This window comes from Tachysurus vachellii, chromosome 21 (genome assembly GCF_030014155.1).
Source record: "Tachysurus vachellii isolate PV-2020 chromosome 21, HZAU_Pvac_v1, whole genome shotgun sequence".
Classification (NCBI taxonomy): domain Eukaryota; kingdom Metazoa; phylum Chordata; class Actinopteri; order Siluriformes; family Bagridae; genus Tachysurus; species Tachysurus vachellii.
Window position 1 is genome coordinate 3,725,104 of NC_083480.1, and position 26,874 is coordinate 3,751,977.

A 26,874-nucleotide genomic window follows, 5' to 3' on the forward strand; every position below is an offset into this window, starting at 1 on the left:
CAGGCTTGATCATAAAGTCAAGGGCACTGGCTTCGTGTAATCTTAAAGACCTGCCGCTTAGTATCTTTTATTACTTATTTGATCTACACTGGAACCAGCGGCGAGGGTCCTTGCAGTTTGTCGGCCGAGTGGCAAAGAGCTTTAAGAAATTATACTGCCTTGATTTAATATAACTCGACACAGGTAAGCGCTGCTTGGAGACCCTTCCTTTCCTTTCTCCCCTTCTGCCTTATCCCCAGCGAAAACACTGCCCGAGGAAGCACATGAAACGAGAGGTGGACTTTAGTACAACCCTCCTGAGGAGAAGTGAGGAATACAGGATCGGTAGAATATTAAAGCCTTTTCTTTCTTTTCTTTTTTTTCTACTTCTTTTAAATCCACTGTAACGGCAACCGGATATCACAGCCAAATCCTGTGCGGTCATGTAAACGGCATGTTTTTCAGGATAAGCGAATGAAATAGTAGTGCGCAGGTCGGTAGTAGCGTCTGTTGTACGTGGTATTTGTGCAGGAGTTGTTTACTCGATATTTTATTGGAATTGTGTGTTTAAGCGCCAGTGTTTCATCCACTGATCGTGACACCATCTCATTTTTATCCCCCCTTTAATCTGCTCTGAAAATGCTCGATAATACAAGTAGTACAAAAACAGCGGATGAAGCTTTCAGAACGTCTCCTCCAGAACCCCCGAATGGTTCTCCTGTATCGAGCAATCATCTGCCCAGGATGAGGAAATCACGCTTGGCAGTTCATAAGCGTTCCGTGTCAACCTGTCAAACGGAAATGACACCAGGATCGTTCCTCTTCATGCTCAGAAGTTATCGGCCTTCCAGTGGACTACCTAAGAGTGAGGGCATCCATGCAGTGGCTGGGTTGCATTGATTGTGCTTCTGCATGCTGCGAGTGGATGCAGATGGGCGTTTTTTGTGTTCTCTCTGCCCAGGTGTCTTATGAATGGCAGCCTGTTATTCCAGAATAAAGGTTTCCTGTAGAATAGCTTGACGCGTATTCCCTTTTGGCAGTGCAAGCCAGGTTTAAAGCTGGAGGAGAAAAGGAAAATGTGTCAAGGAGTGAAGTTAAGGCATGTTAAAGCACACCAGTGTGTGTGTGTGTGTGTGTGTGTGTCTCCTTCCTAACATTCTTCACTAGACTTTTATTTATACTCTATATAAAGCATATGCTTGTAGAAAGCCTGCATATATTCCAGGAGAAAAGTTTGTCCGTGTCTCAATGTTTTGGAATGATTAACAAAAAAAAAGATCATTTGCATATTCATAGAATTAAGAAATTAAGGCTCTGTCGTTTAAAAGGTGCACACATTCACAGTGCACACATTCACCTACAATGTAAACAGATGATACAAAACAGTAAGTGTGGATAGATAAATGAAGATGTAATAAGATTCGCTCATTTCATGGCTCCAGGACACGACTGTGTTTTGGGGCAAGAAGCATTAGAGTTCAGCTGCCCAGCTCTGCCAGTGCACTCGGTGTCCATGGGACCGACATGTAAAACTCTCCAAAACCTCAGAACATTAATTTTGTCTGCTAGTTTTCTTTAAGGTAACGTCACGAGGGTTTAAAAGTTTTCTACCTTTGACCGTATTTACAAAAAAATTTACAAAAAAATTGCAGCATTTTGATAATTAGGCTGAAAAATAACGGTCAAGTCCATATTGTCATAACGTATCGAGTGCTACGTTGAAGTGCAGAGACAATGAGACAATATTCTTCATTCAGACTTTATTTGGTTCTTTCTTCCAAAAAAGAGAATATTTGTACTATTTGGTGTGGAGATGTCAGATTTCTGCATTTAGAGTTGTTGTTCTTTTTTCTTTAAATATTCTGATGTTTTTCTCAAATATTTTCACCCCAAATATTGTGACTTCATCCTAAAAAGTAAAAAATTTAAGGCCGTCTGATTTTGTTGAACGTACAGCCTGAATAAATCTGTCCTCCCTGTTTCTTTTTGCCTTTTAAACTTACAAGTGGAAATTTGCAAGTAATGATTTTGAGAGAGAGGAAAAAAAACCCACCTAAATCTTGAGAACAAATTTAAATCACAGAAATGTAAATCAGGTGAAAAGTGAAGAATTGAAGAAGGATTCCTAGGCAAAATGTCGATTATTTCAGAGCGGGTAGACGAATGAAATATTGTAGTTTAGATGTTTGTTCTTTTAAAGTTAATTTTAAAGACACTTTTGCTTGCTCGTGGATCTTGCTGTCCAGCTCATCGTGGCCAATCAACACCTTGAGCTCTGTATCATGTTCCTCAAGCCATAGAGGATGCTGGAATAGTGTTTCCATGAAGCAGTGTACTCGGTCTGTAACCACGTTTAGCCAGGTGCTACATGTCAAAGTAACATCCACATGAATGCAGGAACATTTGCCTAGAGCATCACACTGCCTCCGCCAGCTCACCATCTTCCCACAGTGCAACCTGGTGCCATCTCTTCTCCAGGTAAGAGACGTACACAAACCCAGCCTTCTCCACCACTCATCAGACCTGGCCTTTGTCCTGGATTTCCTATCTTTCACCTTCTTCCACTTTTGTTAGGTCGTCTACTAACTACAGCAGACAGGTAAAACACTTCCCAAGACACTTCCCAAGTTTTGGAGATGCTCAGACAGTCATCTAGCCTTCCTCATTTGTTTCTGTTCAGTCACTCGGATCCTTACGCGTGCTCATTTAATCAACTTTGAGAACTGACTGTTCACTCGATGCCAGCAGTCTTCAGGTCAGCACTTCAGTGGTTTTAACGTTACGGCTCAGCAGCGCAAATACACGTCACTTCTAAATCAAACATCTTATGACTCTTTGTTTTGTGCCGTATTTATTAGCGTGAAGTTCTTTTGTCTTTGTGTCTCGGTGATGTGAGAATGTAACTTGACATGGATCGAGAGGATGTGGTAACCTTGTTGTGCCTTAACCGTTCTTCAAAAGGCCTTCGTATGTAGAATGTGATGAAATGCCCCAAGGTCTTCAGCGCCAAACGTTTCCTCTCTCTCTCTCTCTCTCTCTCTCTCTCTCTACTGTGACACATTTCTCTGTTACTGTTTTTCTTCATATTAGACACTTTACTCTTCTTGGACAGCTCAACAATCTGTAATATGACAATTACAATGACCCTGATGTACTTAAACAATAGAAACCCGGTTTCTGAATGTCTTCAATGGCCTCTAGACATAATACGTTTTTAATTGGCTAGTGTTTTTAATGTGTGTTTGAAGTTGTTTTCTGATGATTATTTTATTTTGCCCATGTGTTTGGCTTGAATTCTGAAAAGACACCGTTCATTTTTAAACAGCCTTTTCGGCTCCCCGTCAGGCTTTTTCTTAAACAGCTGAACGTTGCAGCATTTATGATTTATACAGCAGATATTTGGTGCTTGGAAAGAAGCTACATGCAGCCACTGAACAAATGAATAAATTTAAAGAAACTGTGATAAAGATGCACTAGTGTAGGGGCTCCCAGACGTGAGGATTCACGTGAGGAAACGTGCAGAAATCTCCCTTTGTTATTTCATTTTACAAACCATTATTAAAAATAAAAATGCGAGTCGCATTCATGCCATTTCTTTTCACTAACATGACAGTCTACGTTCTTGTAGGTAAACAAATAAAACGGACACATTTTCCCGTTATTTATTTTTCTCTATACAAACTAGCAATGTGTCTCAGATCGCATGCTTGTGTGCTTTTCCAAACGTATCTCAAATTCTACCTACTTATTGATCTCACCTTTAAATCTGCTGAAAGGTCTGGTTTGTGTGCTGGTCTTCTAAACTTTCTCGAATGTAAGAGCCAAGGTTTTTTTTTTTTTTTTTTTTTGAAATGCACTTGATGAGGAGCATGTATGTGAGGCAGGATGTTTGTCACTACGCAGTCACTAAACATCTTCCAGCTTGAATTGGAAACCTGACAGACGTTACATGTGCCGCTCGCTTTCCCACTGCTTCTGTAGGTGCATATAAATCCATGAGTCAGGTTTTATCTCACCACCTCCATGTGGATCATGTTCCTGTAACAACACGCCCCACCAGACGAGCAAATCCGTGCAGGGAATCTTCCTTTAGTTTGAGTCCGTTTGTTAAAGGGTTTAAATCTTTCCGCAGTCCTAAATCCTGCAAACTTGAGGTACTTAAAAATAGTTTAAGATATTTGGTAAAACGCCATTATTATTTCTTGCTCATCTCTGCATTTAAATATTGCCAGGTTTGGTTTTCCTTCTTCAGTGAAGAATATTTAATGCAAACGGCTCGTCTACCGAAGGTTTTAAGATTCAAATCTGGCACCAGAGACGGTTGAGTAATCACTCACGCTTACGTATGACCAGATCACGTGCTTTCTTTCTGATCGTCCTTTACTGTGATAAAGAAAAAACAAAGCCTATCTAGAGATGCTTTCACATCGATTAGTCTGGAGTCAGAGTGAAATTATGTTTTTGGTTTGGTTTTGTTCTCTCACTGCAGATAAAAAATGAATCACACCAAAAACTGGGAAAATAAATGGTGTCGATAAGGCTGAGAAGACATGAAGTAATAATCAGCCAAGTACCAAGAACACGGAGCAGCACACTCGATATGTCGAGATAACGATAGATGTTGCTGGTTTATTTAATTTCTGTATTTACTCAGTCTTTCCAAACCTCCCGATCATGTCATCATTTAGTAGCTCGTATCTACAGAAACGTTGTCCAGAACACGAAGCAGGATTGATTCACTTTCTGTATTACGGCCGATTCAGGGTCGAACCTCTTTCTCAGTGAAATCTAACCGTGCTAGAGTTTAGGATGAACCGTATCGTAAACACCTCACCTCAATCATGTTCGTTCGCACGTTCTTACATGCACAAACCCAATGGGAAATGTTCGATTCAGACAAACTAAACGCTGAGACGTGAGCGTGTAACGATCAGGGCTCGTATTTATAAAGATTTTATAAGACTAATCTCAGAGAGCTCCTAATTTAGCTTAAACATTTCTAACTAGGAATCTTATCTTAAGAGTGATTCTGGACCTCAGATCTCAGAGCAGCTCTAAACAAGGAAAATGCAACAACGTTTATCTTAGAGAGGAGGCGGGGCTTAACCCTGTTACTAGGTGACGCATTCTTTTGAAGACTGTGATTGGTTGTTCAATAAAAAAATAGGATGGCTATCTGATGGTAAAAAGACCAGGTATAAATGCCCTCCGAAACGTTTTCGAGATGGATATAAATCCAATCTTTCGAATCACTTCAGGAGGTGGTCTGGGACGCATTTCAGATGAAACTGGACAGGTGTTAATGAATGTGGTTGTTCAGGCCACATACGTCAGCGCTATACTCCTCCCAAACGGAAGTACATCACTCGCAGGTGATCTTTCACTCAGGTGTCTCAATGGGTCTTAAAATGCACTGCTGCTGCCAGCGAAAATGCAGCAAACAGGAAATTTTTGTAACAAGTTTTTTTGTCTTCTTTTTGATTGCATTCTGAAAAGCGTTACACCAAAGCGTGTTCCATTTCAATTACCCCGGAAATGAGGTAAAGTATATGTGGCCTAATGTAAATGGAACCGTTTTAAAAAATCAGATAGCTTTCGGATCAGAGAAAACACATGAAGTGACCAGGTGTAAAAAGGCCCTAAGATACTTTGTGAAGAACGTTTATCTTTACTGGGCTCTTCTCTTTAATTTTAAGGATAAACGCCCACATTTCTAAGAATTTTCTTCGATTTACTTGACTAGGAGAAACTCTTTATTACTCATTATTATCTGTCTCGGAACGCCTTATTAAATTAGATCAACTTTGTGTGCACGTGCTCTGAGAGAACAGGAGTGCAGGTACATGGATCATGTTCTTGTCTAGCGACGTCTCCCTGATAAACCGTTCACGTCTTTGTCTGTTTGACGTGCATCAGAGACGAACGTTTTGTTCCTCTGCTCAGATATTAGGCCACAAAAACAGACAAAATGGACACATCGTATGAAATTCAGCACAGTTTATATCGTCTGACCCGATGGCAGTCACAATATTTGGAATCTATTTATTATGATGTCAATTTTCCCGGGTCTAGTATTTAAATTTAGACGAACGAGCTCGGGTTATACTACAAACACTGCATACGCTACATGATCTGTACTTCTATGGCTGTGCTCAAAAGTTTGCATACCCTGAAAGAAATTGTAAACATTGCCATTCATTTGGACAACATGAATAATAATGCAAAAGAATCTTTTCTTGTTTAATTAAAGTGGTCACGTGTAGTCATTAATTATCACATAGTTGTTTGAATCCTTGTTTACATATCCTTGAAAATTTGGCCACATTATAAACACACAGGTTGACACACAGCGGTTTAAATGGCTGCGGTTTAAAAGTAAGTTTCCACACCTGTGACTCATTATAATTGTAATTGGTGTCCATGCGTAAAGAGTTTCTCAGCTCATGAGGTGATGCACTGACTTGGCTGGATACTGCACCACGGGGAAGACAAAAGAACTGCCAACGGACCTGCGTAATAAGGTAGAGGAACTTTTATAAAGCAGGAAAAGGATATAAAAAGATCTCTCAACACTTGAACATGCCAGTCAGTGCTGTTCAGACTCTCATAAAGAGGTAAAATAGGAGGTTCTGTCACAGTCTGGTAGACCAAGAAAGATTTCACCCACTGCTGCCAGAAGAATTGTTCAGGACGCAAAGAAACACCCACAAACAAATTCGAGAGAAATTCAGGCTGCTCTGGAAAAAAGTGGTGGTGTTGTTTCAAGGAGCTCGATAAGAAGGTACTTGAACTCAAATGACCTGCATGGTGGAGTTACCAGGAGAGAGCCATTACTCCACCCATGCACAAGGCAAGGTTGACCCTCCTATGGCTACAGCAGAAGAAGGTGAAGGGTCTGGAGGCCATCAGTCTCTGGACCGCAATACCATTGAGCAGAGCTGATCCTGACTTCCCTGGGGCCCTAAGCAAAATTCTGCTAAGGGGCCCTCCTACCTGACCCGTGAGCCATGTAAACCATTTGCCACACTGTATCACTGTGTTTTATAGTATGTATGAAAGCAATACTTGATCCCTGATGGTTATTATTTACTGAGGGATGTGCATTCATATTGACCTGGCATTATGCCCATTCCAATGTAAATCCATTTGTTTCCATATTGCATTAATGTTGTTGTAACCTTGATTGAGCGACTATAAACATTGTCATTTAGGAGCGCTATCACGCTACTTTTTGTACTGGTCCCCACACAGATGTTGCTGCTGGAAAGCGCGCGTGTCATGTTGTGCACGATTGCACACGCATATGAACACCGTTGCCCTTGGGCCTTTATTCATGCGAATGTTCACGCAATAAATTGTTGTGTGACAGACAGGCTAAGAGATGCACCGGCAGCACTGCACAGCTAATTTAGATAGTCAGATAGAGACTAGAGACAGAATCAACTTAACTTTACTGTTATTTGCTCTTGCTGACATCAAACCTGAAGAGAACACAAGTTTACCTGATTGCTGTTCTCACGTTTCACTCTCATTTTGTTTCTTTTTTCTCTTTTCATGGCCAGATGTATAGCTCCGCTTCATATTGTCATCTACACAGTAAACATTAACACGTGCTGTAAAATGAGGCAGGGGGAGGCGGGGCCTTGCGTAATTTGCGGGGCCCTACGCAACTTGCGTAGTGAGCGTATAGGGCCGATCGGCTCTGCCATTGAGCCACTTTGGGTCTCAAACATGCAGTTTGTGAAAGACATCCAACAAATTTACAGGAACTGGAGGCATAAAAGGGGCAATACACGATATTAAGAACTAAAGGTATGAAAACTTTTGAACAAGGATTTCCTTTTCTTTATTGATTGATTAGTTTGATTGTACCATTCTGTTGTGCCTTACATATTAAAAGTAGGGTCTCCGTTGTTTGAAAGCCAATGTTGACACAAAATCACCAAAACGAACACGCCCCTAACCCAAATGGGTCCCACCCCTGTATTGATAGCTCCGCCCACACATACATACATAACCCAGGCAACTAATGGAAAGAAATGTGTCTTTATCATAGCTGAAGGGAAGAACAATACGATTGCAGATAAACAAACAAGCAAAAATGACACACAAGCATAATCATGCAAAGGACAAAGGCATATATTAGTTCTGTGTATCAAAGCAAAACCAACGTTACTCACTTATCGAGAAGGAAAAAAGCGCCTCGGCGTCTTAAGTAAATCGGCCTCATATTCACAGATCGGAGTTTCCCGAGTCAATAGAAAAGAGGTTTCCCGAGTCAATAGAAAAGAGGTGTTATTTGTGTAGTAACAGCGTTAGCTAAACGCTGTTAATACACAAATTACACCTCTTTTTTATCGTAGTAATGTAGAGAGGCAGCTACAACCACATTTTGTGTAGTAACAGCATTTAGTTCAGGAGTTATTGACTCAGGAAACTCCAATCTGTGAATATGCGCCAACTTCCTGCTCCTTCGGTTCTCTCCAGCGCTGGAAAGCTGATCCTATATTAACACGGTCCTACTTCTTGCCTTATCGTAAGCCTTTCTTCGCTTTCTTTCTTTGTTTTTATCCTCCATGTCAATGTTAAAACCGCTTTCTGCTGATGTCACACATGCGCACCGAACACTCTCTCCGCCCATATAGACAAGACCTACCCCTTTCTTCTCATTGGCTACACGTTAGTTTTGTATTTGTTTTGTTTGTTGGCCCAACGCAGTTATCTGAAGCATTTCTCAAACAACTGAGACCCCACCTTTAAATTGTGTACCTTTTTGTATATTAAAAAAAAAAAAAGATGAGTGAGAAGGCAAAACAGTTATTTTATTTCTTATAGGACTTATCTTGAAAACTTTTGAGCACAACGATTATATCCTTGTACCTTTTGTAATCCAGTGAGATTTGATCTCTTAAGCTCTGCAGTTTGAACTGAATCCTGAACCAGTCCAGCGCACCCACCGCTCCGTCCTAAACGTTAAGTAAAAGCTTTTAACTGCCAGTCCAATATATCCGTTTTGTCAGTTTGTAAAGCACAAGCATGCCACAAACGAAAGGAAAGTTTATTGTTCTACGCTATGGACATTCTTCTGCTAGCGGTTTGCTTTATTTCTATTATTAATATTTGTCAGAAGGCTCATGACTAGTTACTACTCACTCTTCAAAAAATGTGATCAGAGATTCATCTGAGATTTGTTCCTCTTGTGTATTTGTCATTTCTCTCTGTTTCTAAACTACCTGCTTGATTTTAAAGCATGTGTAATGTTAGGGGCTTTTTACACCAGGTCATTTCCTGCGTTTTCTGTAGTCCTATAGCTATCCGATGGTAAAAAGACCAGGTCTAAATGCCCCCCGAAACGTTTTCGAGACGGATATAAATCCGATGGTTCAAACCACTTCAGGAGGCGGACTGGGACGCATTTCAGATGAAACTGGACAGGTGTAAATGAATGTGGTTGTTCAAGCCACATACGCCAGCGCTATACTCCTCCCAAACGGAAGCACGTCACTCGCAGGTGACTCGCGAGTCGTGCATCGCGCCAGAAACAAATAACATCATCGACACTCAGGCACTTAATGCTCTTTGGAGCGATGAAAGCGTCCAACAAAAGCTTTGTAAAACACATAGAAACAAAAGTATATTTAAGTGTATACACCAAAGCGTGTTCCATTTCAATTACCACTGAAATGAGGTAAAATATATTTGCATTTTGGGCGGGAGTAGAAAGATCGGATTGATATCTCATGTGATATACGGTTACGTCTTCCATTGGGAGCTCTAGAAATGGGATGAACAAGATGAAGGATCAAGATGAAGATCTGAATTTCTTTCAAACATTTTTCCCCGTTGGTTTTCGGTGACACTTTTAAATAATTTTTAAAGTGCTGCCATCGGAGCTTTACTTAAATAATTGCCAAAAGTGAACCTAAATGATTATGTGGAACAGAGCTATGTGTGTGTGGATTTTATGAGCTGCTGTTTGGTGAGGAATTGAGTAGAGTGGCACGCAGCTTGATGTTGCTGAAGGCAGGGGAGCATCTCTCCACAGGCTCTGTGAATATTGACATGCCTGCTGCTCTGATCATTAGAAGGCTGAGGATGAGGCTGAGAGCTGGAAATAATAATCACTGGAGGCTGCAGTAAACTCGGCTCCTGCTCCCCTCCTCATCGCTCCCTCTCTCAAGTCCTAGGCTCATAACAAATTCCTTCAATATAACGTCTGTGGTTCACACGCCATGCCGCAACTCCCCTTGTACTGCGCTGGAATGGAGACAAGGTTTTATATCCTAGATCAATAAAATACAGCGAGCCGGACAACTCCGGGACATTCCGCGGCGGTTCACATAAGAAGACGCTTCGATGGCTGTCACAGAAACAATATCAGGCTCTTTAGTTAATTATTTACAAGAATAACTTTATAATCTGAGTCACACTAAGCCACGGTCGATAACCGCTGCAGTTATGTTGTAAAGAGGGCAACATCTAAAAATGATTATAACCCTATTAAAGACAAAAAGATAACAGATTCTCATCACTCCACCAAGGTTATACCCCTGGCCATGGCCTGCGTGTTTGTCTGTTTACAGCAGGGTTGTCATGGAAACCTATGCTTTCATCAGTCAGCCAGATCTCAACATACACAAAATGAAACCTGGGAATCCTCAGCAACTTATAAACGGACCGATCACCTCTTTGTTGTCCTTTTAACCAAGTAAACCAACGTTCAACCAGGTGGAAAAATGATTTACACACTCGAACTCTGTAACATGTGGAAACCACCTTTAGCAACAAGAATGCATGTTTTCTGTAGGAGTTGTAGTCACATTGTTTTGGAGACATTGTGACCCTTTTGTTTTTTTCTTTTTTTTCTTCAAAAAGCAAAACACTGTGGTGTTTATGTTGATCTGTAGGTTAGCTATTTGAATCTGTTAACTAAACCACCGAGCAGGACTACGTTGTTTTTTTTCACGTTAGCCACCGTTCTGCTTTCTGTTGGCGATGGAAGTCGATTCCTTAAGTCTTGATGTCCTTAAGAGTCAGCTTCGGTTCTAAAGCATTGCAATTTTCAACATACAACGTTTCGTCTCGCGCGAACACGTCAAGCGCAACATCTTCAGCACTGAATTATTTCTGTTAGTCAGCCAGTGAAATTTGCTGTTTGTGTGATGTATGTTGAAGTGAAAAGGTCAGAATCGAACAAATCAGGGCTTGAAAAACTCTCAGGTTCATGTACGTTAAAGGAATCCATCTTTAGCAGATGTATCTCTCTCTCTACACACACATATATACACACACACACACAGGTTAAAGTTGTTTATGTAAGTGTATTAAATGTAAGTGCAGTAAAAGTAAAAATCACTTAACCTTTTGCTAAAGGGCTTCTGTTTGAGTGTTAAGATATCGATCTGCTCGTCCTCGTGGTTATTAGTCCTTACGATGTCAGAAGAATCAAAACACACTCCATCTCAGAAATCACACAGATGGCTAAACCGCAAAAGAAACGCCGCTGCTATGTGGCTAATGCCTCGGCAAATAAAGTCACATACATAAAGGCTTCCTGCTGCTCTATATGAACATTTAAGCATGCAAGTCTGATTATATTGTCTTTACAGACAACAGACAAGATTAAATTGTGAAAATAAGGACTTGAATTAATGAGTAAATGTGACATTTGATGAGCTGTTATACACCCACATGTGTTTACTACTACGAGATGAAGGAAAGTAGTAAGTGTTAGTGATGATAACTATTTACACTTTGGTCCTCGGGGCTTTATTTAAAATTGGGCTGCTTTGCTTAAATAAAGCCCTCGCGAGTCAATTATTTCTAGAATATTAAGCATTATTGGGGTTGCAAAATTCCAGGAATTTTCAAGGCTGGAAACTTTCCATGGCAATTAACGGGAATATATGGGAATAAACTGTGAATTTTAAAAAAATGCAGAGTTGCCTATAACAAGGAACTTAAATGTAGTTAAAGAAAAATAACAGCATAATTTTGTTTAAAACAACAAGATTTAATGCAATTTAAGCTGAATTTGTACCCTGTGTTCCTCAGTCACTTGCACACAGCACACTGCTTACTGGAGGGCCATTGAGGCAACACCCCCTGCACAGTAACACTTTATTTTAGGGTCATTTAACTAGTTGCTTATTAGCATGAATATTAATAGAATATTGGCTATTTATTAGTACTTATTAAGCACATATTAATGCCTTATTCTGCATGACCTTATTCTACATTCTTAATTGTACCCAATATCTAAACTTAATAACTACCTTACTAACTCTTAATAAGCAGTAAATTAGGAGTGATACCACATGCACAGATAATTTGATGACCCCCCCACCCACACACACACACACTCCCCCTGAAATAAAAAAAATCCTCTATAAAATGTTTATTACAATTATTACGTTTATTATGCTTTTGTGTTACTCAATGAAATAATCAATTAAAGTTCTACTTACAATTAAATCAGTCAAGACGTAATTTTTAAAACGTGTATTACCTTGCATGCATGTCTGCTTATGACCAAACAAAATGTTTATTTATGTTTCTATATGATATAGTTTATATAGATTTCCCTATATTTCCAAATAATTCCCATAAATTCCTGTAAATTCCCATAAAATTTCATAAATCCCATAAAGTTTCCAATTTTGAATATTTCCAAAATTCCCCAGATTAAGTTCCCGTGGAAAGTTTCCGGAAATTTACCGGAAACTTTCCGCCCCTTTGCAACCCTAAGCATTATAGAAGACACTCAAATGACTAAATTAGGTTAAATATAAGGAAACAATGGAAAGTATTACTAGAAGCTAGCACGTGGACTCATGTTTGTGTGGTGAAAGGAAAATATATTAGCGCCCTCACTTCGAGTTCATGTATAGCGTTCATGTTCCCTTTGTGTGTACAATGCATTTAAAACATATCGAATGATTGAAAACATTTGAACTTTCGATTAAATATGCACAATTATTAAACTGTGTCCACACAACAACTGTAAGCTGCGTCCCTGATTCCCTCTGCTTTGTTTATTTCCTTTATTTCACACCAAGGGTAGATAAAGTTTGGACACGATATTTGATATCATGATATTTGATATCGTGATTTTAACAGGGGTGTGTAGACTTTTATTAATCCATCAGTGCTAGTTGTTCCTGTAGGTATACAAAACAAAAGTTTCTCTTTTCTCGTGTTGTTTCTCTTGGAGATGTTGTTTAAGCTTGCTCAGGACTATGGCACTGTTGGTTAGCTTTTCCCCAACACACCAAGGTCCAAGGTGCAGTCTGATTCCTAGTCAATGTAAATCCAAATGAAAGCACTTTCATTGTTTTGCCTCAAGCTCATTTTTTTTTTCTTTTGACCATGACTGACTCTAGGGCCTGGGTCAGAATTTGCTCTAGGATGAGGTTGCACTCTTTCTTGCTTTTTTATTTATTATTTATTATTTATTTATTTGTATTTATTGGGCCACCCCCCCACCGCTGCTACCTGTTGCACACACAATTAATTCTATTGTCATGAATTAACAAGGTCATTATTTCGCTACCTACTTACATGGAGAATTATTTCCAGTACACTGCAATCACTACATGGCACACACAGGCACTCAACAATGGCTAATTATTAATTAAATTAATATTAATTTAATTCGGTGCGTTAACTAGTGTAAGCCGTAATAGACGACACGTGATGGAATATAAATAGGATTCTGTTGCTTGTTGCAGCTCTGTATCTCTTGAGCTCTGGAACCTGTGCACCTTTAAAATGGAAAAAAAAACTGCATAGGGAAGCATTAACCGTGTCATCAAATACCGTAGACTCGATTAATTAACGGTGGTGTGTTTGAGTCGTCCGTGCATCCATCCGTCATTCTCAAATAAATAAACGTCTCACGAAACCTAGTGGTGGAATTTGTTGTAAGATTTATATGGAGTTGCATTGAACTGATTATCTTTTCGACTCGATCCAAGGACAAACATCTAAAATAGTTTTTCTTCAGTATCTTCCTTCCTGTTTGAAGTATTGTCAGGATATTTTCTGTTTACAAATGACCACCAGGGAGCAGTAGGTCTGTTGGCCATGTAGACATCCTGGCTGATGCTGTTACCATCCGCTCGCATTATGTTTTTATGTAATTTGATAAATTCCTCAATTCCGCTCTGACGGCAGCGTTTCTTCGGTTGAATGAATGATGTAGAAACATTTTTTTCCTCTTCTGGAAGTGAGGAATTAATCATGAATATTTAGTAGGAATATATTCTACCCATGAATTGAATTTGCTTTGTGTGCATTACCATTAAACTGTGGTTTTCCCCCCCAAAAAAACGAATTTCCTGTCGTTTGTGTTTCATTTTGCAGACACGGGCCGTGGAGGGAGCCGTTTAATCCGTACTACGTCAACACCGGCTACGCTTTGGCACCCGCCACCAGTGCCAATGACAGTGAGCAGCAGAGCATGTCCAGTGATGCAGACACCCTCTCCCTAACAGACAGCAGCGTGTAAGTACACACAAACGTACACACAGCATCATCCTCACCGTACACGAGTGTAGACGTTGCCCGTTGCTCTTATCTCCGAATTGCAGTCAGTCAGCTCGTCCGGGTTTCCCTTCCTGTCAGAGCTCCATCACTGTTGCGAATTTCCTATGTGGGGTTTTTGAAGCATGCGGTTGATCTTAGCGCAGCATCTCTGGCACTCTGGTCTGTGGGACTAGGACTTGACCAGGCTTCCTCTGAGGTAGCCCCCATCTGCTCATTAACCTCCCTAGCAAAAGCCTCGAAATGTCATTCCTTATGCTAATTACAGAGCTTACAGTTGAGCCACATCTGGGCTTCTGTAGTCTATAATTTGTCTTTCTTCCTTCATTAAATGATATTTTCCTCAACCTAAAGGGCCTGTCTGTCCTGTACGTTGTATGGAGGTTTGTACAATTTTTAATATTCACATTTTTACAGTCATCCCGATCTCACACAGGTATAATATATTTGCGTCAGCGGAAGAACCATGACGTTGAATTTGACGGAAAAATAACCGTGTTTGAATAATTTTCAACTTTTTATTTTTTTTAAACACTCAGCTAGTTTTTTGTAACCCACTGCTCTCTTATGTATTCATAGGCCCTCATTGCAAAACATATGCTATCATTTAGTGCTCCTGACTTCTTCCACTAGGCAGGAAGTATGGTTCCGTTTATGGAGGCGAACAAGGACGTGGAAACGCAGCCAGAGAAATGGATAGACGGGGGGAATGTGAAAAGTTCAGTGATGGCACCAGGGGAGCCATGTTAAAAGAAACATGAAAGGCAGTGATGCAGTAGAGATACGTGTGTCTGAAGTGGGTTAGATTAGAGACTGTAGAGGTGTGGTGGCACAGCGAGACACCGTGTACCCAGGGGGGATAAAAGCTTCCCCAGGGCCGTGGCACAGAGCGTCCCACATCCTTACAGCTACAGGAAATGGCAGGATGCTGCGTTCACGATTCAGACCGGCGTGCGCTTGCTCGCTCGCTGTCTGCGACACAACAGGGGGACGAATCATCCTGACTCGGCTTTGTGCATGCCTGCTGAATTTGAATTTCTTCCAAGTATGATGTGTATAAAATGTTTAAGAATCACTTTGCTTACACAGTTTTTATCTGAATGTCTGAAGCCTTTTTTTAAGTTGCTTTATATAACGTATATTTATTTATTTATGTATTCACGAGGTACCAATTGCAGATGTGAAGTATTCTATATTAAATCTACTGTATTTCTGTATCAGGATAGTGCCACGGTGCTTCTGAATAATTTATATATTAATTCAATGTCCCATGTTTGTCTCCCATTAGAGATGGAGTCCCTCCCTATAGATACCGTAAACAGTCTCGACGTGAGATGCACGAAAGTGCCAAAGCTAACGGGCGAGTGCCACTACCTCATATTCCTGTAAGTACCCTTTAAACAAGACCTCGCTGACTCCCCACACATTGCAGCCATTTTACCTTTTTCCCTCTTCTCCTTCTCCGTCTCTCTCATGCACAAACACCTCTTTTCTTTCTCTGCCGATCATCTGTGGTATTTTTTTTTTCCTCTCCTCTTTCTTGACATTCTCTTTTCTGTTTCTCGCTGCCTGCCCTGAAATGCAGGTGCATTCTTAAGATGCACAGCAGTGTCTAGGGAAGCTTTGATCATATGCTAGTGAATAGCTGATGGGGAGAGAGAGAATGTGTGTGTGAGCGTGAGCACTGTCTGTAGAATACTTTCAGCTGTGTTTGCCCATGATAGCTGGGCTTCCCTCCTGTACTGACGGCTCCCTAATTGGAGCCTCTGAGATGGAGCTACCCCTCCGTTACCTCCTGTCAGGAGCTTTCACCCACCGTATAAAGAACAAGGGGACGTTTGCAGTACATCTCAAGTTTTAACCAAATGAGTTGTAGGAATATATTCTAAAAAAAAAAAAAAATTAGCTCCAGTCCTGCATGTTTTCCAGTTAGGTTGAAACATTAGTTAGTAACTGGATGATATCTAGGACTACGGTGTAAATGTTCATACTCTACATCAAAAACACTGTGTGTGTGTGTGTGTGTACTGTTTTTTTTTTTTGGTTTTGTTTTGTTATAGGAAGTGCTTTTTTGAGCAAATCACACATTCCCAGAATAACGGCATAAAAGCTACACATCTGATTTCTTTAATTCAACACAAAGTTTGTGGACACCTGACAATCTCAGATTTATATCTAGGATTTGGTCAAACCTTAAGTGGTAGTGGGTTTGAGTGGCATTTAAAAAAATAATGATAATAAAAAAGGCACGGTGATAATCGTATCCATGACGCATGCCAAACTTTGCAGTAACCGATCCTTTATGGTTAAGCATTAAAAGATACTCGGCATTATTACTTTTGCAACCAAGGAACTTTATGTGCCGGATCAAATCCCCCGATACAGACAGGTGCTCACAAAATAAAGCTGCTAGCCAGACTTGAACCTTTTACCCGCGACGTGAAGAGAAAAGCCCAAACGTTGGTCAATGTTTCTAACGTTTGCATTAGAAACATTGGTGGAAAATGATAAGATTTATGGCTACACATTTGACCCCTTTTACACATTTACACTTCTTTCTTTTAGTCCTTATGAATGTACTTAACTAGGTAACTGACATAGCAGGTGAGACATGAGTGTTCTGGCCTTTCAGTTTCAGTAAACAATGGACATCGTCACAAAGCAGCCGTATAGAAATAGATCAATTCAGATGAGCAAATTCTGTTCATTATCAGATTTATCATGCTTTGTCGCTTTGGCAAATGAGATTTCAGGAATAAAAGATTGCACTTTTTTTTCCTTCTTGAGTGGTCTGCAGTTGTGAAGCTCAGTCAGTAACCACAACATCTTGTCAAGACTCGACAGATACTGCTGCGTCACTGGGCACGTAGCCATATGGTCCAGGAATGAGACTGAACCATCTAAAGTGATTCAAGTCTTGGAACAAAGAGAGCAAAAATGGAGAGTCCAAATCAAATTTGACCCTTTAATCAAAATTTTGAGGCCTCTGTAAGGCTTTGTTGGATGCTGGCCAGCAACTGCCTGAGTCTTTATCCCTCTAGTATGGATTAGTGTCCTTTCTGGACTGGTATTGTTTAGATTTCTGCAGAAAGAAATCAAGATGCTTCATCCGAGTAAGAAACTGTACCTTGTTAGACCGCTTTGCCTTATTATTTCACTCTTCTCATGAGCTGTTACAGTTCTGCTAAAACCAGTGCGATCATCTGGATGAAGTGGTTTTCTTTTCAGCAGCATTAGTGTAATTAATTTACGTGAATCTAAGAGCTATGTAACCCGAGAATGACCAGATTAGTAGTGATGTATGCTAGGTTTAGTAATTGTGATCATTTCAAATGGGTTAATCTGGTTCTTTGAACGTACACACACACACACACACACAAGATTAGTTTTTCCAGGACAGAGATGTTTGAGTTAACTCCCATGTTAAGTGTAGATAGTGATGGGTCAAAGAGAGACCAGTGAATTTTATTCCTTCCCACCTCTGGGTTTGTGCTAGCTAAAGCGGTTAAGGCTCTGGATTCAAGAACTCTGGGCTCAAAGGATTAGGGTTCAAGCCTCAGCACTGCCAATCTGCCATTGTTGAGCCCTTGATTAACCCTCTCTGATCTGCTGTATTATGACTGGAGGTTGGGGTCAGAGTACAGGGTCAAAATTGGGATATGTGAAGAAAGAATTTTACTGTGCTGTAATGTAGATGTGACTATATATATATATAAGTCTTCTATCTCCTGATGTCACTGTGATACTAAACCAATTTCAGGAAATTAGGCCTGCGCAGTATTTAGCCATATTATTCACTCTCATTTCCACTGTTTTTAACTTCCACACAAAAATCATGCCTGTGCAAACACATATATGGTCAGACGTTTGTGGACAGCTGACCATCTGACATTTATGTGGTCCTTCTCTGTTGCCACAAAGTTACAAGTACACTATATTATAGAGGAGGACTTCGCTGGAACTCAGAGACTCGACCCCTGTTCCATCATGACAATGCTTCTGTACACAAAGCACAGAGCTCCATGAAGACACGGTGTGTGAAGGTTGGAGTAGAAGATCTCGAGTGTCCTGCACTAAGCCCTGACTCTGACTCAACCCCACTGAACACCGACTGAACCCCAGACCTCCTCACTCTTACACCATCAGTGTCTGATCTCACTAATGCTCTTGTAGCTGAATGAACACAAATCCACACAGACACTCCAACATCTAGTGGAAAGACGTCACAGAAGAGAAGAGTGGAGCTGATTGTAATGTTCAACAAGGACAGATGGGTCTGATGTTTAGGTGTCCACAAATGTTTAGCTATATATTGTGTAGTACATAACTAATCACTCTCTTCCTTCACACTGGAATCTCAACCTCTAACCACGATCATCAAAGTAAGGAATTATAGGTTGCTGTTATAACATGCAGTTTTTTTTTCCTTCTTGCTTCTTCCTTTTTGCTATATGCTTCAGAAAACTGAGTCGGGCCACCAAACAAAACAAACGCGTAGCCAGTGAGCAGAAAGGGGCGTGTCTTGTCATGGGTGGAGAGAGTGTTCAGTGCGCATGTGTGACATCAGCAGAAAGCGGTTTTAACATTGACGTGGAGGATAAAAACAAAGAAAGAAAGCGAAGAAAGGCTTACGATAAGGCAAGAAGTAGGATCAGCTTTCCAGTGCTGGAGAGAATTAATGTCTTTTGCGTGAAACAGAGCTAAAACTTTCACAATACAACACACGGTACTACAAAAACACATTTGTATTACCATAGTATTACTCATTGAGTTCATTTATTGATGAAAATATACCCTCGGCCAGCTGCCCCAGCAGGTTCATAATGTCCCAGCAGCAATAATACTTGTCTGGTGTATATGTGGGGCGGAGCTATCAAAACAGGGGCGGGACCCGTTTGGGTTAGGGGCGTGTTTGTTTTGGTGATTTCATATGTCAACATTGGCTTTCAAACAACGGAGACCCTACCTTTAATCATCCCTTTAATATAAATGCAGTATCAGGACAGTGGATTTCATCTCTGATTGATCATGTATTTTTTTTGCAGCGCACAAACCGGATGCCAAAGGATATCCACGTGGAGCCTGAGAAGTTTGCAGCAGAGCTGATTTGCCGGCTGGAGGCGGTCCTGAGGGAGCGCGAGGCCCAGGAGAAACTAGAAGAGCGCCTCAAGAGGGTGCGGCTGGTGAGTCTGCTTTCACACCGGGAGGAGGGAATCTCAATTTCCTTTCTGTGAGCCTAATATTTGATGTGTAAACCCATATTCTTTGTCTGAAAACTATACTCAAGGAACTTGGCAGGCAGCAGGGATGCATCATGCGTAGGCTTATCAGACATTCCTATTCATTTCTGATGTCTCTTTGTCTTCCGTGTCAGGTGAAACACCTGTGCTGGCTGAGGCGTTTGCTAGTCTGGCTCTGAGTAATGACTTTGTTTGAAGTGAACTGTGGCATGAAAAAATCCAACGCTCTGCACAAATCGGCATCTTTTCCCCCCAAACAAAGCCGAGTGTTAAGTCTCAAGACAGATAATTTGCGTAGGTTGGCCGCCCGTAAGATACGCGGCTGTCACGGACCAGTAGCTCTCGGTTATTAAGAGCTTGAAGTAGGAATCTCATTGTCTTTTAATTGATATTCTTACCACTCGCCACTTTCCTCTGAGATTAGCACTGTTCTGCACTTTGAAGAAAGAAGAGTCTTGAGCTCATTTCAAGGTTTTTCGCATTTGTGGGATGCAACAAGTGAATCTGGATCATTTGTGTTTTTAGGAATTATTAACGTGTTGCGCAGGCTTTCAGCCTTAACTGTAAAATTCCAGGTTTGCTTTTTATAGGTGCTTCTAAATGACTAGCATGTTGCTCTTTGCATTCTTTTGCATCATTCATGTGTTTAAAATCAAACTGCAATGAATATCCTCTCTTGTAAGCCTTCCCCTGTGTGAGGCCTTACTCAGGGGTTTAAACTGCCTCTGTTCAGCAGATCAGAGATCGGAATGCATTAATAATAAGGCTGAGTCAGGTCACTTTATCCATGACTTAATGGAGGAATTAATGGATTTGTTTTAATAGAAATTATGTTTTGCCTCTGATTCCAAATTATTTGGCATGTTATTGGGCCACTGCAGTATAACTATGGACAGTTATGGGTGTGATGGTAAACTACACTTATTGCCTCACATTTAACTCGAATGTCAGGATTGGTGAAGATCTTTAAATCCGTTTCCCTAAAACGAGCCTGGAAGTCATCAGCAACGTCTGTTCCTTGTCCTTGCAGGAGGAAGAAGGAGACGACGCAGACGTGTCCACGGCACCATCTCTGGCTAGCCACAGGCTGCCCCCTGCTGTGCATGTTCAGCACTACACAGCACGCTATTCAGACACGGCTTACAGTGGGTTGGGGCTGCGTGACGCGCACGAGGAGAATCCCGAGAGCATCCTAGATGAACACGTACAGCGCGTCATGAAGACGCCCGGCTGCCAGTCACCCAAGTCTCGGTCACCCGATGGCCTTCCTGCGACCAAGATGCCTGGACATATTGCCCTGCAGTCCAGTGGCCAAGGAAAACACCAAGCAAGGCTGGGACCCAAGGGTGAGCCTGGACAGACTTACCACCACAAACACACACATCACACACACCACGCTGAGGGAGAAGGCATGAGGCCATGGAACATGGAGCAGCACCATTATGGCTCCAAGACCAGGAATTACTCAGATGGCACCAACTCTTTGGAACCCGTTGGATATAGGTGAGCTCCCTCTCTTTTTAAAAAAATAAGAGCTGGTACAAGACTTGTACATGATGAAACTGTTAGCATGGTAGAAAAAACCTATATGTTTAACTTTAATTTAGCAGTAAAGGTGCCACGCTGTCGAAGCGGCCGTACAAGAAAGGTGAGGACACACGGAACTTTGAGATGAGAGAAACGGCTCCAGACGAGCTGGACAGAAACCAGAAAATCCTGCAGTGGATGATGGAGGGAGAGAAGGAGGCCGGGCGCCACAAGAAGAGCCCCTATGGGTGAGTTTGTCACGTCTTGAACAGTATTTACATTCCACCAATTCCTTACCTCGTCAGTACAGTGACACTGATGGCAAAAGTCCAGGATTTTTTTTTTCAAATCTTAAACTTCTACCTGAAGCTAATTAATCATCTATTAATTCTACAAGAATTACCAGAGGTATTGCTGCAGTTTCCAAATAAGCAAACGCTGTGGCTACTTAATGTCGAGACTAATTAATCCTAAATACATGGGATGTTCTGGAAGTGTTCAGTATTTGAAAGTGTTTGGCATCAGTAATTGTAATCAGTACAGCTTGTAGGACAAATGCTTATCTACAGTAAAACCAAAGATTAAGGTGATGTCCCTCAAGGGTTTTTAGTAAAACCTGATTTACTCGTGTAATTTATCCTAGACAAGACCTGCATAAGACATCACAGTAAAGCGTGATCGTAGATTGTAAACTTGTACTTTTACATAACCTGGTTTGCTTCAATAATGGATGATGTGAACCAGGAAAAAAACCGAGAAGAAAAACTTCAATAAAGTAAACTTCAGTAAAGCTCCCTTCAAAGAGTACCTTCAGAGATTTCTGGCATTAAGAAGCTTTTCTGATTCTCTGATCTGTTTCTTAGGAGCCTCTCCGGCTCTAAGAAGGCGCAAGGTCACGAGTCGGGAAGGCCGAGCTCAGTAGAGAGGCCGGGGGCTGTGCACCCATGGGTGAGTGCGCAGCTACGCAACAACGTGCTGCCCTCACATCCCTTCATCCAGGATCCCACCATGCCCCCGAACCCTGCACCCAACCCTCTCACACAGCTGGAAGAGGCACGCAGACGACTTGAGGAGGAAAGGAAAAAGTCTGGAACCCTGCAGACCAAGCAGAGGTGAGCTACTTTCTCTTCAAAGAAAATCCTTGTTCATCTTTTTCTTCCTCGGGGTGTAGATATTGTACGTTGTTCAACAGGCTTGCTAACGGTTTGTTTTGTGAACTGTATTTTGAGTAAAGAGACGTTTTAGATGAGTCTGGATCATGTGTTCGTGTGAAGTGCTTTGTGCACTGTGGACAGGTCTCCTTTTAGCATTCCCTCGCTTGTATATAGTCGAGGCTGAATGTGGGCGGTGTGTCTAATGGCGAAGTTGTTTCTCAGGTATGTGATGGAGGTGATCCAGAGGGGACGCACTGTGGTCCGGCCCGCCGGTTTTCCCACACTCAACGTGGTGCCCGCAGTGTCCGACACGGAGCTCTCCCAGGCCCAGTATGTCCCACTGGCCCAGTTTCCCATCATGCATTTCTTAGTGCATTATCACTCCTATCATTGACTCTGTGAGAGTCTGCATTATTCTGCATCCACTGCCTCAAGCATATTGACTCTCTTCCATACCTGGGCTGCATATGTCCTATTAAATCATTCCAGCTTGTCCAAGTTCATGACCCCACCCTTTCCCTTCTCATGTAGTGTTATAGCTGTGTGGTGTAGTGAGCAAGTAGCCACTGTAGTCTTATTTGTTTGTTCTAACCTGCTGTTGGAAACGTTAACCTCGGCACTTGGTCAGGATTAGTTTTCTATTTATTTATTTTTTGTCTAGTTACTGTGTTTTTTATTTATTTTTTTATTTTTAGTCTTTAAGAAACAAGGGATGTCTGATGACCTGGGATTGAGGTCACATTGAACGTGAATGCATTGAGTCTTGACTGCTGAACATAGAACAGACTCTGATCTTTTGGATGCTTGATTTTCTTTTTTTTTTTCTTTTTTTTTTCTCTCTCTCAAAAAGCTCTGCTATGCAGTCTTTACTGATCTCATCCTTTTCTGATCCTGTAAATGCTTTAATCAGACTGTTTGTACTCACCCCTGGTTTATTTCTTCTACAGACACAAAGGCATGAAAAAGCAGCAGTGTGAGAACATTACAGTGGCGTATTACTTCTGTGGCGAGCCCATCCCCTACAGGACCTCAGTCAAAGGAAGGATCGTCACGCTGGGACAGTTCAAGGAGCTGCTTACCAAGAAAGGGAGTTATAGGTAAAGCTACACCCAAGTATTTTTTTTTTGGGATTTTAAAAAATGAAAACCTGGCAAAATGTAATTGTCATGCAGCTCTTCCTCTTTACAACTTGCCCTTGAGTCAGAAATAACTAGACGACAGAAAACGTTTTTTTTTTTTTTTTTTTTTTACGGGGAAATGACTGTGTGTATAAGGTTATTACAAAAGGGGCAATAAATCTGAAAAGGCACTTTCAAGAAGCACATATGAGGGTGATGGTCAGAGGTCTGCTAACCCGTGTGCATACAGTGTTGCTTACACCATGAAGGAAAATCGCGATGGTTTTAATTAATAAGGCTATACACATCAGCGTCTACTGTGCAAGAGCCAAATGTGTAAGATGCTCGAGTTATCAGTCTGGATAAAATGAATTCTGGATAAATGAATTCCTGTTTACATCTTTTAACAGATATTATTTCAAGAAAGTGAGCGATGAGTTCGACTGTGGCGTGGTGTTCGAGGAGATCCGCGAGGACGACGCTATCCTGCCCATCTTCGAGGAGAAGATCATCGGTAAAGTGGAGAAGATCGACTGAAGATCCGGGAGGAGGAGGCACGGAGGATATCGTGGCCTTTTAGGAGGAGCTACTTAGCAGCCAGTAGGGAAAAGGAGCTAAAAGGAGGTGCTGGTAGATGGTACAGAGTATGTGTGGGGGGTGGGAGAGGGATGAGGGTTGAGGGACAAGTGGAAGAGAGTGAGTAGGGGTGAGTGGGAGCCCTGTGGGATGTTCGCTATTGACTCGAAGGCTTCTGTCACTGCATTAGAGCCTTCTGTGGTTCCCCACAGGTGCCCTGTGCTGCTGGTCACCGTGGTATGCAGCCTTTGGACTTCCGGACAAGGCAGCGCTCTCTCACCCTTTGGGTGTATTTGCAATGTAATGTAGCAGTGTAAAGTTTGGCTAGAAAAAAAAATACTTGCTAAGAAATATGTTTACTAAAGCTGCATATTTTTGATATGACATATCAGAAGGAAGGTATCCTTTCTAATGTAACATCTCTTGTAATTTTATATGTACTGGTACCACGTGTACAGTCTGTTTAAAACAACAAAAAAGAAAAAAAAAAGGTTTTATAACTATTTAAATATTTAAAAGGAATAAACCTATTGGTATGATCTTAACGTTTTGGCAGATCCAGTTGGAAACGATCGCAGTTCACAATGCCCTTTTTCATGCAGGTGGCTGGATGAAAACCAGGAACCATTGTCCATGCTCTATTAAGTGCTTATAACTTTTAAACCCGACCATAAACCTTCTCCACTCCGAGTGGCACCAGGTCACGCTGCACTTTCTCTCCAATAATTGGGGAGAGAGGACGGTAGCTTACTTAAGACGTTGTTGAATGATCATGCCTTTACGTTGAGGGGTCAGCAGGGAGGACGCAGTGTCAGACCCAGGCTTTTTATGCGAGTAATTCATTGTTTTTTTTTTTTTTTTTTTTTTTATTTTATTTACCTACAGCTGCTTCCTATACAAAAAAAATTTAAATGCACCAAAACACTCCCATCATCCTCTGTAGTGCGGACTAGTGTGGGGACCGGCCTCAAGAAAACGTCTGTCAGCATTAGATGTATTAAGAGAGTATAATTTACCTTATGGAACATAGCACATCTGCAATTTGTAAAAGAATTATTTTTATACAAACTATATATCCATAATCAAAACAGGAGGATTTTACCGTCCAAGCGCCTGCTATTTTTCATATTCTGAGTGTGCGGATCTCTGGGGGCATCAGTAAGTGAATGTGTGTGGCTGTGTGGAGCGCCGCTGTGTACCACATACCACTAGCCTATACAACGACCATGTTTACACTTACCTTAATGTATTACAAAACGATAAGTAACGGTCTGTAGCCTTTTAGCTCCACATGGCTGAATTTGGTGCCTGTCAGGAATTATCATTGTTAATGTTAGCATAAAATTCTATATCACATTACACCAAAGAACAGTATAGTGTAGGAATTACAAAATGTGGTGTTCATTTCCATCCGTGTGTTTTTTTCTTCTTAATTTCGTTTACATTTTTGTCCATTTGACCTAAATTTCACTGATTAACCCAAAAACTTCATATCACAAGATGGAGCTCTTGCACAGTAGGTGTATTTTTATGGGACGACGTGCGGGATGACTGTTGTTTTAGTGTTTGCCGCTGAGAAGAGGCAGACGCTGAATGGTGCTGTAAGTCTATATGCGTAATATCCTGGTGTCCCGTAACGAGGATCTTGTCTTCCTGTTTAAACGTTGAACATTTTACCATCCCTGTCTCTCTCTCTCTTTCTTTTTTCTTTTCTTTTCTTTTCTTTTCTTTTCTTTTGGCCTTACTCCTGCCCATCAAAACTCTATTATTCCTTAATTAGCTTGAACTAAATGGGTACTTTGCTACCTTGGAACCTTTTTTTTCTTTTGAAGTTCTTTTTTTTTTTTTTTTTTTTTTTTAAATCTGACTCATTGTAATTACAGTGTAATTGTCATCATGCTTGGGCTTTTTCAGTGGGCATGTAAAAAGGTTCATAATTACTGTGAAAAGCCTGAAAGTGAGCATCTCTCACTTAAGACGGATTAACTATGTATATAGTACAGAGTGCCTTGATGAGCATGCTCACGCTCTGCAGTGCAGTCTCATCCCTTATGCTCTTTCTGATGCATACCGGCGACTAGAATCATCGCTTTTTATTTCTAGCATTATTTTATTTTCATCTTTTTTTGCTCTGTACATGAACCTCTTTTCATGTGAAGTGTTGTCACACATTGAATAAGCCTTTTCTATGTAAATATGTATATTTTCTGTGTTTTCAGCCAGCAACCTGATTTGGATATTTAGTGCCCTGGTTCTGCTTAAGTGTGCTGAGTTGTACAGTTATCATTTTATGGTACTTCGGACAATAAAGACATGTAATAAAACATAATATTAATTTCTTCATTGTGCCTCATACTCATTAAATGCTTGTCTCTTGAAAGCTATTGAACATGATGTGTATTGCAAGCTAACATGGGTTGCTTGACCATGTTAGCTATCATGCCCATGTTAGATATCTATATATTAATGGATGGATGGATAGAATATGGATAGATAGATAGATGGATGGATAAATAGATGGAAGATAGATAGATATGGATAGATAGAATATGGATAGATAGATGGATAGAATATGGATAGATAGATGGTTAGATATGGATAGATAGATGGTTAGATAGATGGATGGATGGATGGATAAATAGATGGAAGATAGATAGATATGGATAGATAGAATATGGATAGATAGATGGATAGAATATGGATAGATAGATGGATAGAATATGGATAGATAGATAG

General features: G+C 40.9%; 1 protein-coding gene across 3 annotated transcripts in view; it reads left to right on the plus strand.

Annotated features, from left to right (window-relative positions):
- axin1 (axin 1) overlaps positions 1-26,481 on the plus strand; it is a 30,013-nt gene extending 3,532 nt beyond the window's left edge. For 2 of the 3 annotated variants that reach the window (XM_060857418.1, XM_060857417.1), the window contains exons 3-10: positions 14,344-14,484; positions 15,812-15,908; positions 19,569-19,706; positions 20,794-21,266; positions 21,371-21,538; positions 22,154-22,402; positions 23,392-23,541; positions 23,973-26,481. In XM_060857418.1, coding sequence (XP_060713401.1) covers positions 14,344-14,484; positions 15,812-15,908; positions 19,569-19,706; positions 20,794-21,266; positions 21,371-21,538; positions 22,154-22,402; positions 23,392-23,541; positions 23,973-24,099 — 1,543 coding nt within the window. In that variant the 3' untranslated portion in view covers positions 24,100-26,481. The remainder of the gene's footprint in view (positions 1-14,343; positions 14,485-15,811; positions 15,909-19,568; positions 19,707-20,793; positions 21,267-21,370; positions 21,539-22,153; positions 22,403-23,391; positions 23,542-23,972) is intronic. The other variant, XM_060857419.1, reaches the window with a different exon arrangement.
- Positions 26,482-26,874: the final 393 nt, after the last annotated feature.